The following is a 17417-nucleotide window of genomic DNA, read 5'->3' on the forward strand; positions in this document are numbered from 1 at the left end:
ACACAGACATTGAATGTCATGTATAAGCATGCACAATTTTATTCTGACATCCATTTTACTGAAAGTCCCAGAAACACTGCACACACTGTGGCACAGAACCATATCTAAAGGAAAACAGTTGCATTTTTATATGAAAGGCATAATACAGCTTTTCTTACTGGAAAGGTGTAGAAATAGGAACAATAATAATCCTGCATGTGTAATATTTCCTACAAATATTTTGAAGTTCTGGTATGGGGCAACAGTAGAAAATATGGTATTAGACCCAACAGCAACAATGCTGCCTCTGTAAATTTTCTTGTTGCTTGGTTTTCAGGGCAGTACTAGGGCAGAATCAAAAGCAAAAAGTAACTAGCATGGGTTTCCTTTTAGCCTCTCTGTTGCAGAACAAATCCCCTGTGAAGTATCCTAACCTTTGGAGGGGCATCTGAAGCTACTGCAAACTCTGGGACTGCATCCAGGCTTGTCTTGTTCCCTAAATAAGCCTACCACATGGGTTAAAGGGCCATGAGAAAAAGCAAAGATGGAAAACTTGGCATTTAATTTATCATAAAAAACAACAAAATAACTGCTTCAACTATTTGGGTTTGTTAAGTGAAGCAGTTCAGGTCGTGTCCCGTGCTGTGGGGTCTGAAAACCACAAGCACAGTCTGCAAATGGGGGCTGAGGAAGAAGGAACCAAAGAGAGAACTGCACACAGACCCCAGGACACCCAGACTAAGGGGTTTAGCACTCTGCTGCTCAGAGTGTCCTCTGGAACATCATGCAGAGTTTCAATCTTTCACTGCTGGCTCCTAAGAAAACCGTGACATGCTCTAAAAAAATGCAAAAGGGTATTACACAGTACTCAATTACCCTCTCTGCAAGCTACCAACACCCTACACTCCCATCTTCTGCACTGTCACACTCCCTGATTCCAGTTTGTTCGGTACACACAGCTGTCTGTCTCTGGAACTTGTTTTAATCTCAGCTTTATTAGTAACACACATCATAAAGCTCTGTTCCACAAAACAACCAACTCCTTTTCTCCTCCCTCCAAGAAATTGTGCCCTAAGGAACACACAGCTTGTGAAATCACCTGTACAGCCAGGTGAGGCAGGAAGACAGCAGGATCTTCAGCACCTTAGAAAGAGTTCTGCATCCCAGGGTTTATCATTACTTCTTGGAAAAGACTACTGTAAGTAGCTAAGAGAAAATAAAATCAGAGGTCCAAGAGGTACTGCCAGGATCACCCACTGATCCTGCCTATTCTCCTTATCAGCTGAACAGATCCTTGTATGAAATTAGTCATTAGTCTCAATTTATCCAAATAAATTGGCTCCTAGTTCCTATCTATGGTACTTGCTTCCCCTAGATTTTGACAGGAAATTTTGGAACCTGACTAATTAGCTGGTATTGGGCCTTATTTGCAGCCCCAGTCCAGTAATGTAACACAGCAATACTAAAGGGTATTATTTCTGCTTTTATTGCACCCCATACTCCAGAAAACTCATCAGTGGTATAAATAAAATGGCTTGCCAGAGATCCCACAGGAAGTTTGCAACTGAGCTGGGGAGTGGAGCCAGGTCTCCCACATCCCATTCCAATGGCACCAGGCCATCCACCTGATCCCAAATGGTGTTATGCAAAATGAGGATCCGTTCTGATGTGCCTCCAGCTCTCTTCTGTTTCCTAGCACTCAGCCACCCAACACCTTAATACTGACCTCCTTTTTGGCAGCTTCAAGTTGTCACAACCTCTCCCTCAATTTGAGGCAATGAAGTGATACTTGAAAGCAGCATGAATTCTGCTCAGCCTGAGATCCAAGCTAGGCTCGGAGCAAGAAGCATGTCCATGCACAAGCAAACACTGTTTAAAAAGAGATTAAACACAAAAGTAATGCCTCTAATCCCAACTGCTTGGTGGGCACAGGCATCAGGCTGGAAAGGGAAGCTGGTAGGGCTGCCAGCACTACAGCAGGGCTGGGCCATGGCTCCTAATCCCACACTCAGCAATGCTGGCACAGCTCCCTCCTAGCATGAAGGATCCCGTGCTGCCTCCTTTAAAGAAGCTGGTAAGAACCAAAGGACTGGTATGATCAGCTAACCAGTGTGTTAAGTCATGTGCTTACACATAACTGCTCCACTCAGCTGCAATTAGCCTTTTTCCATCACCATGTTTATAATGCAAAATGACACCTTCGAGAAGATGTGTTGCTTATAAGATGATTTCTAAGGTGAAGAAGGCCTCTGGCTTATACTGTACCTCACTGTCTCACTACATATCTTAAGCAAGTATAGCAGTTCCTAAATTCATGTCTCTCTGTAAGGGTTGCAAAAAGAGATCTACACAGCTAGCTCAGCACAAGTTCCAGTCAAACCTCAATGCGTTATCTAACACAAATTGTATTATTTCTACCAACACATCATCCAAGTTTGGTTTAATAAACAGACTCATGGGGCATGGCTGGAGCCAGAAGACACTACAATGCTAAAAGCATTTAAGTGTCCCCCCTGATTGCCATAGGCATTTGGAAGGAATTCCATTTCCCAGTGAAGTCAATGGGAAAATCAATGCACTTCAAGCAATGTTTAAGTCAACAGGAGTCTTGCCCAAGCAGGAGTGAAAAATCACCAAGTCAGCTTTGAAACTCACACTTGGCGCTGAATGTGTGGCCAGAAGACTTCCTTTTGTTTCACTAAAACCCCGATGCTACAAAGAGTACTCTCTAGTTAGGCTGTAAGGAAGGGTGATACTTACTTTGTATCAGTTCTTCCCCCAAGGTACTGAATTAGTCACAGGGTGAGGATAAGCTCTTAGCAAAGGAAATGTGAGTTTATGGGTGCTTAGCACCTCACAAAATGAGCTTAGAGCAGAAAGCCTAGAAATGGGTGGTTCTTAGTTTAGAACTCAAGCACTGCTCATCACCAAGTGAAGATGGAGGATGCTGCACAGAGCCAGATTAGTGCAGCTTTCTTTTAACGTTTTAATAATAAAAAAATGTTTTCATGGCAGCCGATCAAGAAATTTCTCTGTAATCTTTTATGTACTGACAACATATCAATGATGGGCATAAAAACTCTTGCAATTAGCCTTGGTCAATCCATTAGTGTAGCTGAAATTGTTCTTTTTTGTCAGATTGGCAATTTTCCACTGGGTCATGGAATATAAATCACAGAGTTCCTGTGACATTCTGCCAATACATGATTACTCTTTTCACTCAAGAAGCATGTGGAAAGCATCCTAAGTTTACTGCTATTTTCTATTTATCAATTTGTACTTTTGAATTTCCACCTTCTTAGCAAACTATTTTACGTGAGGTACAACCCCCAACACATCCAGTTTCAATGCAAAGTCTTCTAGACTTCACTCTGATGCACATCCAGAAAGTACAGATCCAAGACTTCTAGTACCAACAGCAGCAGTTCAGGAAATTCTTATAATCTCATTTTTTTTCAGGAATTCAGTGTAAGGTACAATAAGCTGAAATGGCCTGTCTCACAATCAGTCCTAGAGCCAGAAAGCCCACGGCAACATCAGTTTAGTTTTTTGATCTTCTTTTTGGCTGATGCAAAATTTGCCCTTCTGACATCCAACTGCAGAGATAGATGTCATTAAGTTTTCAACTTTGATCTGTTAAAGGAAATAAAAGTAGCAGCTCGCAAGATCCTGTTTTGTTTAGGTTGGGGTTTTTTCCCTTTACCTAGGTGTGATCAACCAGCTGTAAAGGAGGAAGAATATTCCCTCCTCTATCTCAGGAAAAATACAGGCCACACATGGAAGATGCTTCTTATGTGTAAGAGGTGCAAGAGAAGCCAAAACACTGCACTGTAACATCCTTCATTGAGCACCACACCAAAACCCACAAAGTCAAGAGCCCGTTTTCCAAAAGACTGAGCTCTGCAGCAGCCTAACACTTTTTCCATGGAAGTATACAGTTAATTTAAAACGTTTCTCCACTTAACAAAAGCTGCTCTGCTAGTTCTTAATCACAGGCCGTTAAATTCACATGGCCTAAGGTGACCCTGGTGGATGCCCTTAACCCGTGCAAAGAGGCACACTCAGCCCTGCCTCTCCCCATGCAGGCAGATGACTTGGGGAAAATCTGTTCCCAGCAGGAGGCAAACATAATAGGTGATGAAATGAACTCTACCTCCCACAGGACAGACGGGAGAGGTGAAGCACGAGGAGAAAAACCACGCTGCTGAGCCAGAGAGAGCTCCACAAGCAGAGCTGAGGAAATGCCCCCGTTTTGGGGATTTAGTCTGCTCGTAGTAAAACTGTACTCTGCACACTAGAGCTGCCTACTTCCTGGGACTGTGCATGCCTTCTCCTTTAAACAGGGTCAGACTCTGCTCTCCTTCATGCCAAGGCAATTCTGTCACTGCCTCTGGATACCAATTGCAGCAAATTAATACAAGACCCTGTTTCCTGATAGGAATAGAGAATTTTCATGCTGCCTTTACCCTCTGAGTCGGACACACAGAACTGGGCTCTGACAAACTGGCCTGGATTTTCTTTTTTGAATACAATGATAAGCTCCATGTTGGGTAGTGTTTTTCTTTAAGTAATATGCCAGATGGTCTGGGGGTGTGGTTTCTAATTTTATGAAGGGGGTTATCAGTCATCTCTGCGCTACAATATAGAGACCAAATCTGTCAGAATAGAAGAAAAACCTGCCCACTCTGACTTACAAAACTTACTTTTCCAATTAAAAATATATGTTTTGCATTGCAGGAGAGAAAACGACTGCTCTTCCTTCATTTTCCACATATTCTGCCTTGTTACTCAGGAATATCAGACATTTTCTTCATGCATGCCTGATCCTGCAAACTCTTAGCCTACAAGATCATTCTTAATTCTCAAGTCCACCCACTGAGTTTAAACAGGGCTACTCACATGCAGAAGGACTGGCAATACCATGCACTAAAACGAGGGAGAGAATAGTCACTGGAGTGATTTTGTTCTGAGCCTCAGTTGAAAATGAGTACAGGCTATAAAAGAGAAATATACCTACTGTACAAGCCCTCACTGAACTGGCTGTTCCCTAAAGGCAATTGCAGCCCTAAGGAAATAGATTTCAGAAATATCATCTTACCAGGGACAACGAGAAAACATTTGATTTGCTAATTCAAGCTAATACTAAATATAGTAAACAGGCCTGATCCTGTTTACTGAGGAAAGCACAGCAATTTCAATACTCGATTAGTCACTCTGATAAGCCTTTAGTAAGAATTACTCATGACAGTAAAGTCTGCAGGACTGTGCCCAGGAAAAGCAACTGTGGGTAGTAAAGCAGGGTTACTCCATGAGAACCCAACCATGAGTAACTCAGAGCACAGCTTAGCACACAGGCAAAAGCAGCACTCACATAAGCAAGAACCGGGTAAAAGGCTGAATATTTTGGTTTTATTTTTTAATATTGTTTGAGTTCATGTCTTAAGGAATTACTGTTTCACAGTGAGATAGTAAAATATTTATGTCTCTTGTTTCTCTAATGGTTTCTAAACTGACAAATTGCAAGAAAACAGCAAAATGAAATGGGTAAACTTGTGGCTGACCTTCTCCATTTTTGGTCTTGCATCCTCCAGTTAATATTTGCCATGAGATAAATAATTATTTTCTGAAATAAATTTCTTTGCTACATCTACCCATTTATTCAGCTCCTGCCATTGCCCCACTTGTCTGCCTGATTCACTTGCAATGGAGCCACGTGAACTTTTGCTCTCCTTCTAAGTGGTATTTAAAAATGAAGCATGGGCTTGTTACGCTGAGATATTTGAAAAAATAATGTATTCTGGTAGCTACAGAAGCCTGACTCAAGGCAGAAGCAGTATGTACTATTTTAAAATGCTAGCACTCAGATCCAGATCCACTCAGAAGGATCCACTCAGACCCTTCTGCAACAGCAGCCAACTCCACCAAGTCCACTGGGAAAAAGATTTCAGCAGCAGTGCACTTGTCTGGTCCAAAACAGCCTTCAGTGAGGAAATGTGAACTGCATACCCCTTCTCAGTTGTGAAAGTTTCTTTAATTGTGGTGATAAACAACAGCGATGAAGCACTGCTCTCCAAAAATACTAAAGCAGTGCCAATCTGGTAATTACTAATTAGCCTCTATGGTAAAGCGTTGTGCAAGACAGAAATACTCCCATTTTCAGTGTAATGGGAAAGTGTTTGGTCTCTAATCACATGAAAATTGAAAACTATGACTGTAAAATATATTCCTAGTGCATTCCTGCTCGTTAATAGAGTACTGCACAAAAAGCAGAGTTAAACTCTAGAAGGATCCTGCAACTCTGAATGAAGGTGATTGAACCTGGCACAGACTTACAAAAATACACAGCATATGGTTTAAAAGGAGATGGCCCAGTACCAATGCAAGCAAGAACTCATTCATTTTTCTCCATGTTTGTGCTTCAGCAAGATGCAGGCTTCCCCTGGGCACATCAAAGGTGCCGGGTTTATTCTTGTTCTCTACTGAGAGAAGAAATCACCAAGAACAAAGTGCATCAAGTGAAACCAAATGATGAGGAACCCAGCAATACCATACTTCTAGATCTGATTTACTGCTGCAACGATCTGTTAAACTGCACGTTCTCACTACACCCATTTGCATGCCTAATGATGCAGAAAATAGCCCTGCACTATTTTCTTTCGAAAAAAAAAAAAAAAAGTGTATTTTTGAGGGTAAGTTTCATATGCAGGTTTCTGTTTAAAATCAGTGCGGACCGTTTATTTTCCTTTTAATAAAGCCCAGCACTTGAAGAGACATTACTTCATTCATAAATATTGTTTCAAATATTTTAAATACCTCTAGGACAGTAGTTTAAAGATAACAGAGCAATGCAAGACCAACAACAAACCTTATGGCAAGTCTTCTCCGCTGCGAGACGGAGAGAACTCTAAAAACACGGGGGGGTCACAAGGTCCCTCTCCACCCTGAACCCCACGAAGTTTTAATCCCCGATCGGCCCCTTGGCCGCCGCCTCCCTGTGACACGCATCCCAGGGCCGCCTGGCTCTCGGTGCGCTCCCCGCACGGGTGTCTCGGGCGAGGCGCGGAAAGGCGTGCGGGGAGCGCGGGGCGTGCGGGGCCTCCCCCCGGGGCGGCGGCGGCCGACGGCGCGGAAGGAAGGAGGACGGGACTAATTTACCTACGGAGTCAATCTCCAGGAGGCGCTGCAAGTCGCGGATGCTGTGGATCTCGCTGTGCGCCAGCCGCTCGATGAGCTCCTGCGGGATCTCGGCCTCCTTCAAAGACACACACACCGCGGGTCACCGCGCAGTCCCGCCCGCAGCGCCGGGCATCCGGCGCGCCGCGCCTCTGGGCTTGCTGGGGAGGGTGCGGGGTGTTTGCGAGACATGTGGGGATGAAGCAGGGGGAAAATCCACGCACACATCCCCCCACAGCGCTCCGCGGGGCGCCGGAGCGCTCCCGCCGCCCCTGCCTGCGCGCCCGCGGGGGCTGCGCGCCGCCCGCCCGACTGCGCCACGGCTCAGCGGGGCGGCAGCTCCGCACGGCCCCGCCTGGCAGCGTGTGCCCGCCAGCGCCGAGCCCCCGAGCCCCGCCGGGCGGCTGGAGCCCACCCCGGGCAGCGGCTGCCGAAGTTCGCCCGGGCGGGCGCCAAGTCCCCCGCGGGCGCGGGCTCCCCCGACCCGGGCACCAGGAGGAGGAGGAGGAGAAGAACCGCGTCCCACGGGGCGCCGCCATCCTACCAGCGCCCACGTCGCGGCTGCCAGTGCCAAGCAGACCGGGTCCCGGGAAAAGTTACAGCCGCTGTGCAGCGCCGAGCACCGCGCTCGCCCCGACCGGGACCACCTGTAGCAGCCCCGGGACGCGGCTCCGCGCCCCCTCCGTCCCCTGCGGGCAGGCGGGCGGGAGAGCTCCCGACTACTCCCGGGGAGATTCACAGAGCGGGGAGCGGCGTTTTGGGGCGCAGGGGATTCACCCAAGTTCTGCCCGCGGCAGTAGCGGTGCCCGCGGCCGCCGTGTGCAGCGCTGGGCGCCGCGGGGGCGGCCCGGCTCCGCGCACCCTCGGCTTCCGCACAGCCGCAGCCCGCTGGCACCCGCGGGGCGTGGATATTTTATCATATATTTATTATATATATATATATTTAATATATATTATATACATATTAATTCTTAAGGGCGGCAAGCAGCCCGGGCGCGGAATGCACGGTCATTCCCCTTCGCTTCTGCCATGCATGAAATGGCAACTTGCTCCCAGGCTCGGCCGCGCAGGGCCCGGGGCAGGGCAGCGCTCCCGGCGGGGCCGGGGCGCGGGGATGCCCGTGGAGCCCAGGTGGGCAGCCCGCTCCCTCCCCGGTGCCCTCCGCCGCGGCTCGCCCCGACCCCCGGCTGTGGCGTGCCCCGGGGACAGGCAGCGCAGGAAGCTGCTCTCACCTACCTCGGAGAAGGTAAAGGACAGGTACCCAAAACCTATCAGCAAAACGCAAGCCCAGGTCCTCATCGCGGTCTAGTGCACTTTAGACACGGAGGGAAGGCAACGCTGATGGAGAGGGGCTGCAGGCCGGCTCCTGCCGCGCAGGAATTCAGTACCATCCCTCAGGGGAAAGGCAGCGGGGTGGCTCGGGGATCCTCCGCATCCAGGGTGGGTCGGGGCTGCCCGGGGCGGCGGTGGCTTAATGACGGCGCGGCCGCTGTTTGTACGTTCCCCTCGCTACGGGAGCGTGGCTGCTCTCCCTTCTGCCGCTCTCGCTCGCTCCTCTTGGCTCTTAGGACTAGACCAGCCGGTACTTCTGCATATTTGCTTAGATCAGACCAAAGTGAAACCCAAGGAGTCGATCCGGAGCGCAGCCGAAACGCCCATCACCTGTCTGGGGCGGCTGCCCCCCTCGCGCGGGCGGCGCTGGGGCCGCCTCCCCCCGCCGCGGCCGCTGCTCCGCGCCGCGCCGGGACCGCGGGGCTGCGCTCTCCGCCGAGGGCCGGCCCCCCCCCGCCGTGCCTGCCCTCCACCCGGCCCCTCCGCGGAGAGGGGAAAAATCAAAAATCTTTATTGATAAGGAGCGAAATGTTTCTCTTGCCGAGAATGGTCCCGCTTCCCTCCCCGGCTGGGGCGAGGTCAAAAAATAATAATTAATTAGGAATAATAGCAGGGACAAATCGGAGCGGTATTGCAGGATCTCGCGGGCTGCCTTGGTGCAGTTCCTGCTCCACTTTGCACGGGAGAAAAAGACAGGAGGAGGAGGAGGAGGAAGGAGGGGGAAAAAAAAATATATATATATATGCAAGAAGGTTTAAATCCCAAGGGGATCGGAGACGAACTGCAACTCCAGGCAGAGGGAGGCTCGGGGCTCGCTCCGGAGCGGTGGCCGGTCTGGAGCGTGGCCCCGGCGAGAAGCAGCATATACCGCTCCCGCCCTGCCGTGCGCCGCCCCCGCCCCTCCTCCCGGGTACTCCCGGCACCAGACCCACCAACAACAAGTCGTGGGGGTGCCGGCAGCTGCGGCGCCTGCTCCAGGGCCAGGGGCTCTGCCCACTGAGAGGAGAAAACAAGGAGCCGGCGGCGGGCAGGGGTCGGGGGGAGCGGGGCAGCCCCCGCCGCCGGCCCTCTGCGGCACCGGGCGGAGGGGCGGGCGCTGCTGCGCAGCAGCCGCCGTGTAACCTGGCGGGCTCGGCCGTGTGCTTTGCCTTTACATAAGGCAGAGCGGATCGCCATGGCCACGGCGCGATCGTGTGTGCGCGTGTGTGTGCTTTCTTATCGTTGTTATTCTATTTTAGCGGGGGGGCCTTGCCTTTTGCAGAAGGGGAGGGGCAGAGCGGCGGAGGGTTGTGGTGTGCGGGTTTTAACGTCGCTGTTGCAGCGCAGCCTTCATTGCGAAGGACGACACACACGCACAGCCTTCAGGAATACAAAAGCACCCCCAAACTGCACGAGAGGCAGGGGGGGCGGTGCGGGCGGGGGGCAGCGGAGCCCTCCGCCCTGCGGCACCCGGCTGCGGCATGCGCGGGCTCGGGGCTCCCCGCCGCGGCCGCGGGGACGCCGCGCCCCGGGGCTCCGCCGCAGCCGGACCCAGCCTTCGCAACTGCCCCGGTCCCCCGCAATTGCTCCGGCCCCCTGCAATTGCCCCAGACCCCCGCCCTGGATCCCCGCAACTGCCCCGGCCCCGCACCGATCCTCCGCAACCGCACCCGGACTCCGCAGCCGGCCCTGGCTCTCTGCAGCCTGTCCCGAGCCCCGCAGCCGGCCCCGACCCGGCCCCGCCGCTCCGCGGGGGCAGCTCGCGTTCCCTTCGCATCCTCCCTCCTCGCTGCCCCGGCGAGAAATTGCCCCCGTTCCCCCGGCGCGGATTGGCACAAGGTGCCTGCTGCACCCTGACATCTCCCTGAACTCATTGTGATTTAAATAACAGCCCTTTCTCATCTAAACAAAGGTTCTTAATAGCAGATGCAAAGAATTCAGCTCATCTGAAAATCCAATAGCATTTAAGTGGATTAACTGCAATAACACAACTGAGAAGTGATACTATCCTTCATGGAAGACAATAGACTGTAAATGCACAGCCAGGGAGACTTATCCTTTCATCTCTGAATTTCCTTCAGCATTTCAAAAGCGAATGCTTTCTAGAAGCCCTGAAGGGGTTTGCACGCTACTGGCTTGGACATGCTTCTAGGAAACAACCTGTGCTTTAATGGGCACTTTGCAATTGCATAGAAGTTCCCACCAAAACAGAAGTGGCCTTTCAAGTACGTTTAATTCTCTCTCATGATGTCATGTAGGCTTACAGGGTGGTCTCCAGGACCACAAGGGGGGAAAAATAAGGTGGGGGTTGAAAAGAGAGAGAAAAGGAAAAGAGATGTAAAAGATTTGGAAGCACTTTAAAAAGGAGAATGCTGCTTTTTTTTTTTTTTTTTTTTTTTTTTTTTTAAGACAGAAAATGCTGAGCCAGTGTGGAGCCATTCTCAAATGCCTCCTGATATAAAAAAAATTACCCGAGTGCCACACTGCAGCAGTGCTATCCATGCAGGGCAGGAGGAGGCAGAGCAGGGCAGGACACTCTGGTAGTGCCATCACTTTCTTACATGGCAGAAGTAAAAAGCAATTACTTCAGTTAAAAAAAAGTCTCATCTGCACAGTCTCATTTGCTGGGGTTAAAGAAGCAATTCTTATGGTCCGTGTTGTCATAGTAATAAAAAAAATAATTACTAAACAGTGAAATAGATTCTGACAGTACCGGCTGGCTGAGCATTTACTCCTCTCCTTCCTTCCTTGGTTGGCTAGTGCATTTGGGATCAGAAGTGCTGTACATTTGTAGCTCTTGCTAGTGGTATTTCACTGCAAAAGCCAACAGAGATAAGTCCTGCTTTATCTTATGGTAAAAAAAAAAAAAATCTATGCAGTTTTGATTTTTCTTTTATTTTCCTCATTTTACAAGAGATATACTGCATCAGCATCTTTTTTTAATCTGTCATTGTGGAGCTCAGATAAGCATCTTTCCTCTGGGTCAAGTTACACTTGGAGTAGCTTTTAACATTAGACTGTTTATAGGGATCATTACAAATATTTGATAATAATGCAAAATATGTAAGATCCCAGAGGAGAGCAAAGACCAGGAAACATAAATAAAATTCACACAGATTCTGCAAACAACTTTATACTTAGGTTGTCTGTCTGCTTACAAAACACATTTTGTCCTTGTCTATTGTTTGATCTAAAATTGCATTTGTTGCCTCTAAGTCCCTACACACAGCTGTGTGAAAAACAAAACACCAGTGCATGTTTGCTTCAGCATGGCACCTTCCTGCACATCCACTGCACATGTGTGCACCAGACATGAAATACCACCTTTTATGTAATACCCACAAGCCACACATGAGGAAGGAGCGACAGCATGGTAGTTACAGGTTTAAAAGGAAATCAGTACCAAGAACAGTGTCAGAAAATTAAATTTTACACTTTTTTATTTATCTGAGAGCAGCATGCAATATATTGCTTGTCTAATTTAAAGCACGCACTGTTAGAAGTCTCTCAAATGTCAGGAATTATAATAGAATTACACCATGACAGAGTGTTGGGAGGGAGGATTCCCAGGGTTTTCACAGCACTTGGCATGGGGGAAGGGATGCAGAAGCTGACACAAAATAAGAACCACATTAGTGTCACCAGAGCTGCTTTCTGAGGGTGGAGTCACCTGAAGCCAGGGTGCCCCAAATCAGCTTCCAGCACCCACTACAGAGCTCGTTTAAAACTCTGCTGGCTCAGCTCTTAGAAACACAGGCCAGGCAATGTAACAGGACCAACTGATGTTTTACAGATGCACACTGGGGGAAGGTCACTGGGAGGGGTGCAGCCAGGGAGGGCCAGCAAGGTGGGTACTGTGGTGCTCAGAGGGCGCTGAAGCCGGCTCTGAGATGGTACCTGAGGCCCAGGACATCTATTTCAGAGCTCAGGCTGGAACGATGCTGGTTTGACCCTCCTGACCCATTTTGAGGTTGCAAGAGGAATCATTTCATTGCAAAGACATTCCTTGGGAAACCTGAGTTTTTTCAGATTTGATTTTAGTAGGGGTTTTGCCTCATAGATAATCCAGTTAAAATTAACAAAACAATGGGTTTGGGTAAGGGTTTTTGTTGGAAGAGTGGCCTGCTTTTATTGCATTATGTATTTGGGACTGGCCAAAGCTGGTCAGTGTGTTCTGCAGGATACATCCTGCCACCACAACTGTCCTGGCTCTGGAAAGGACCCACAGGAAATACTCTCAGCAGTTTGGACCTGCACCATTCTGTCAGTGCCCTACAGTGTATAACAGAGGATAAAAGTGCAGAACATAAAATCCAGAAAGCTGGACAGGAAGATAAGAGGGTGGTTCCTCTCTGGTTTTGAACTTTTTTTTTGACCTGTAGCTTCAGAGGGACATGTGGCCATGGTGGGGGGAGGTCATTTTCCTGCTCTGCAGCTCAATTGCTGCCTGCCTGTGGAAAGGCATGAGGCTGGCACAGGTGCAGGTGCAGTGCAGGCAAGGATTACAAATGCAGTAGGCACTGATGGCAGACACACCATTCCCTTTCCTGAATCTCATCCCATAAAGAGCAACAAGGAAAGCTGCAAGGAGAACAGGCAAGGCTGTTATTATTCCAGCTAGCGCACCTACAAACATGATTCCTGCTTCTCCCCCTCTTACTTTTGGATCCTTGCACTGGCTCCGTCCTTTTGGCTGAGCTTTGTTGTCTTTGAAACTTTTGTTGGTGCAGCTTTCCAGATGCTTTCACAGTTGATAATTTTCTTAAATAGTCGTAAGATGCAAATCTGCTACAAGGTTTCAGCTAAGAGGAGTGATCAGAAGTGTTGTGGAAAGATTTTATGATGTCTCTGCCCCAAACACAGAGGGTGGCCGTGGCCAGTATCCACTTATGTGGGTTGACACTTAAAGTTACAATATGTCTGGAGATGTTTTGCTCTGCTATGAACGGGGCAGGGTCCTTGTTGAGCTGATCTTCCACCCAAAATTGCCCGTTTGACTTCAGTGGGGGTTAGACCCAATTGTCTCTGGAGTCATTACTTGGTTTAATAGCCAAGAGAGACAGTTAGTAACACTCTTGCTAATGTGCTGCTCTCTCCCCCAGTGCCCAGCTGCTCCTTACCCAGGAGCTTCAGCAGCAGGGCTGACAGTGAGGGACTGTTTGACCTTCGCTGCTGCCACAGCCACTGCTGAGTGACACACAGTTCACCTTCAGGGCTGGAGCACGAACTGGCAGCCCTGCCAGCCTGGGTAGCAAGATACCATGTTTAGGCATTAAACTAGGGCACTTGCATACCAGCACTGGCCGCTATTTTAGTGGGTATATGAAGCTGATCCCTGCTCCCCACCCCTGTGGGACAAGGGAGCTGCTGTGAGTGAGGGATATCCTCTGCCTGGTGGATACAGCTATTAAAAATGGGCTGTGTTTTGTCAGGAGTATGTAGTTCATGCAGCTGAATGACTGTAAAAGTACCAGCCCAGCTTAAGGTATGCTGATACATGCTGTAAATGAGAGCACTGCACACAGGGCTCGGCCCCTGGGGTCCTGTGCGTGGTGTGCTCATGCCTCCTCAGCACTGGGGTGTAAAGCTCTTCTCCTCTGACTCAAATCAACACCAGTTGCAGTGATTCTGTGGAGACCATCCAGGATGTAACTCAGCCACGCTAAGTACCATAAAATTGTGATATTATTCTCCATTGTTTGTAGCTTGGAGGCCTGTAGAGGCCTAGCTTGGAGCAGTCAGTTTTATTAAGCTCCATCCAAACACAGTGAGATAGTTGTTCTTCCTGAAGAATTTGTGTTCTCAAAGTGTGAGCCGCCCCGTTTGTGTTCTTGTATCCATGCAACCTTGTTGCTCTTACATTACACATTTGTCCTGTGAGATTCCCTCCCTTACAATAAAAACTCACGAGAATGATACACACATTTTCAACTCCAAGCACACCAGAGACTGCAGGATCCAACAATACCTAAAGGACACAGGAGATATGGAGGCTGCTGTAGTGGAATTGCTAACTTTGAACTGCAAATGTTTGTAATGGTTGTGAAGCTTCCTAATTGAATTTCTGACCCTTTTTGTCACAGAAACCTAGTTAATATAAGGGAAGAAGAAGAGCAAGTAAAGGATTGGTGATTGGTTTGCTTTTTTTTTTTTTTAACAGAAACTCCAGTGTAGAGTTTTTTAATTTTTCTTTTCATTTTCTTACACCTACAGCAGCCTGGTCCTCACACGGTCTTAGTGGCTGCACATCGTTCAAGGATCATGCCTGAAGTCTCCAGCTCAGAGCAGGGTCTCCAAAGAAAGGCTTCATGCTGAGTCTCCAGACTCACCCTTCCTGAGCACTTCCATCCTTTCAAGACACACTGGTATCCACAGACCCACTGATGGTGGTGGTCAGAGCAGAACAGGCAACCCATGTGTTGGCATCTGCTCCTCAGCAGAAATTCCTGGGAAAATCAGTGCTTTCCAGCTGTTTATTCTCAACACTTTGTACTTAGGTGATTTTTTCCTGAGAGCTGATCAAGATCTTCCATAGCCATGAGGCACATCAGTAATCAGAAATGCAGGGACGATGGAGAGAGCCTGCCATGGCGCCATAGCCAAACTTCAGGTGAGAAGCTGGTAGCAACCATTTCCAAAGCCCTTTTCTCACCACCTTGGGACAAGTTTTATCATTGCCCTGCTAAATTCCAGGTCCAGAAGACCTCTGAGAAGCACCTCTGGTCACATCATTTGTCTGTGTCACAAGGAGGTATCTTAATGTGGTCTGTCACCTGCTAGCCACCCTCACATAGTCCCTGGGAACATGTTCCTGATACACTGCTGGGCTAGAAAAGGACCACACACCCACATTTACACCAGAACTGAATTTCCTGGTTCTTGCAAGAAGTGAAGTGCAGAACCATAAAATTGTAGAATCACTTAGCTTAGAAAAAAACCTCTGAGATCACCAAAGTCCAACCATCCTATTTAACATAGCATTTGTTTACCTTTCAGCAGTGGTTTGTGATGCCACTCCCATCAGCTGGGATACAGAACTCCCTCTTTCTTGGAAGGCAGTGAGGAGTACAGCCTTAAAGCAGAGAGCAGGCAATGGCCCTTTAAGCATTGTCTGTTTAACTGTAGCACGATCTCTCCTGCACTCCAGTGCTTTCCATAAACAGCAAGCCATCCTGGAAGGGGAGGGAGAGGATGATAAATAATCCTGTTATTCATGCAACTGCCTTCTTTCATGAAACTGGGAAAAGACAAAATAAAGTGGCGACTGCGAGACTGAGGATGAACCGTGAGGTAGTGGGTTGTGCTGCTGCAGTTGTTTGGGACTGGAAGAAAATCTAGAAAGAGAAAGGTGAGCAGAAAAGCTTTAAAATGCCAAGAAGAAAGGCAAGAGACAGGGCATAAAAGAGCAGATTTCTCTGCATCCTTGCTTTGTGTCTGGGCTTACTGCTGGGGCTGGTTGTGGTTCTGGCTGTCCAGCACCAGCTCCCACCACATGGCTACCTGTGCCAGAGGCTTCCCTGTGAGTGCACCTTGTGAAAATTGGGAAGTGGGAGATGACAGAGCTCCAATAAGGACAGCTGGGCAAGGAGAGATGCAAAAGTGAGCAAACCCTGGGAAAGAATCTCATAGAACAATTAGGAAGCAGAGAATAAACCTGTTTGCTGAGGGTCCTAGCAAATGAGCTATAATTAGTTTTCGTGGGACAGTTATGATATTGCCTTCATCACACTTTGCATGTGTGCCAGAGATGCCCCCCCAGTTTGTATTGAGGTGCCCACACTGCAGCCGTTCTCCATCTGTGTTCTCTGTGGATCCCCTGGGCCCTGAGCTGGGACAGCTGAGGCATAGGAATCCCTCATTCCATCAGTCCTGCTCGTGGGCAGCCTCCCACCGAGAGCTGGGACACACAGCTGTGGGGAACATCTTAAACCACTGCAGCTGTCTGCTCTCTGCATGTGAACCAGAGCCCTCCATCCCTGGGATGCTCCTGGAAGCAGCCAGGCCTTGTACTGCTGCCTAATTGCCTGGTACCACCCCCATCTTTGGTTTGTAAGAGAATCTCCTCCTGGGACAGTGTGCCAGCCCTTCTAACACTTCAGTAATGGCACACATCCACTTCAGCAGCATCAGGGCTTGGGATAAGGCAGCCACATTGTTATAATCTTCCAGAAGTGCCTCTTCCCCTTGCATGGCATCAGTGCAATTCCTTCAGGGTTATAAAAGCTTAAGCCTTTGTAAACAAGGCAGCCCTGGAGCCTAGGTATTGTAGAGAGAGAATTCCTCTCCATGTCCTAAATATTTTGGATGAAAAAACAAAAAAAGAAGCAGAACATTTAGAACATCAGCTCCCTTCTAGTGTAAATGGGACCAGCTCCACCCAGTTTCAGCCTGGAGTCTCTTTCACTGTCACTGTGCAAAGCTCCCAGTAAGGCAAATGGGAATTGCACATGATGTGATGGGAAAGCAGCAGATACCTTTGTAAATACTGCACCCTCACACGAGCCACAAGTATCTTTCCTGAGACACCCTGCCAAACTAGCAGGTGTTTTTTGCATCAGGCCTTATATTAACACACTCCTACGTATGTCTGGCTGCATCTGCTGCATTAACGATCCCTCGGTGCATAATGGCTGGGTTAGTTTGTGAAGTTAAATACCACGGGCAAGAGCCCAGCCACAATGCATACAAACCTCAAACTGCTTCTGTTTCTATCACAGGGCTTACTGCTCTGCTTCTTTCACTGTGACTTTTTCTTTCTTCCTCTCACTGCGTTTTTCCCTTCTTCCTGCCTATCCTTTCCCCAGTTTGTGGTGTCCAGATTCCCTCCATGTCTTTATTTTCTCCATCTTTTGCTATGTCTTTCTTGTCTGATTTCAGTTTCTGCAGATGCCAGAAAGAATGAAAGCTGCAGCCAGCCAACCCCAACTACTCCAACACACTCCAACAGCCCCAGA

The 17417-nt window shown here is 48.6% G+C and overlaps 1 protein-coding gene across 8 annotated transcripts in view; it reads right to left on the reverse strand.

Moving 5' to 3' along the window:
* The window catches only part of PDGFA (platelet derived growth factor subunit A), a 34731-nt gene extending 25873 nt beyond the window's left edge, over positions 1-8858 (reverse strand). For 3 of the 8 annotated variants that reach the window (XR_007778830.1, XR_007778831.1, XR_007778828.1), the window contains exons 1-2: positions 8389-8857; positions 7135-7231 (exon numbers count right to left, since the gene is read on the reverse strand). Coding sequence is in view for 4 of the 8 variants with exons in the window: in XM_050980065.1 (XP_050836022.1) it covers positions 7135-7231; positions 8389-8451 (160 nt within the window). In the remaining 4 variants the exon portion in view is untranslated. Of the gene's footprint in view, positions 1-7134; positions 7232-8388 lie in introns of all 8 variants that reach the window. The other 5 variants (XM_050980065.1, XM_050980066.1, XR_007778829.1 and 2 more) reach the window with 4 other exon arrangements.
* Between the last annotated feature and the right edge of the window lie 8559 nt (positions 8859-17417).

The sequence above is a fragment of the Serinus canaria genome, chromosome 14 (genome assembly GCF_022539315.1).
Source record: "Serinus canaria isolate serCan28SL12 chromosome 14, serCan2020, whole genome shotgun sequence".
Lineage (NCBI taxonomy): Eukaryota > Metazoa > Chordata > Aves > Passeriformes > Fringillidae > Serinus > Serinus canaria.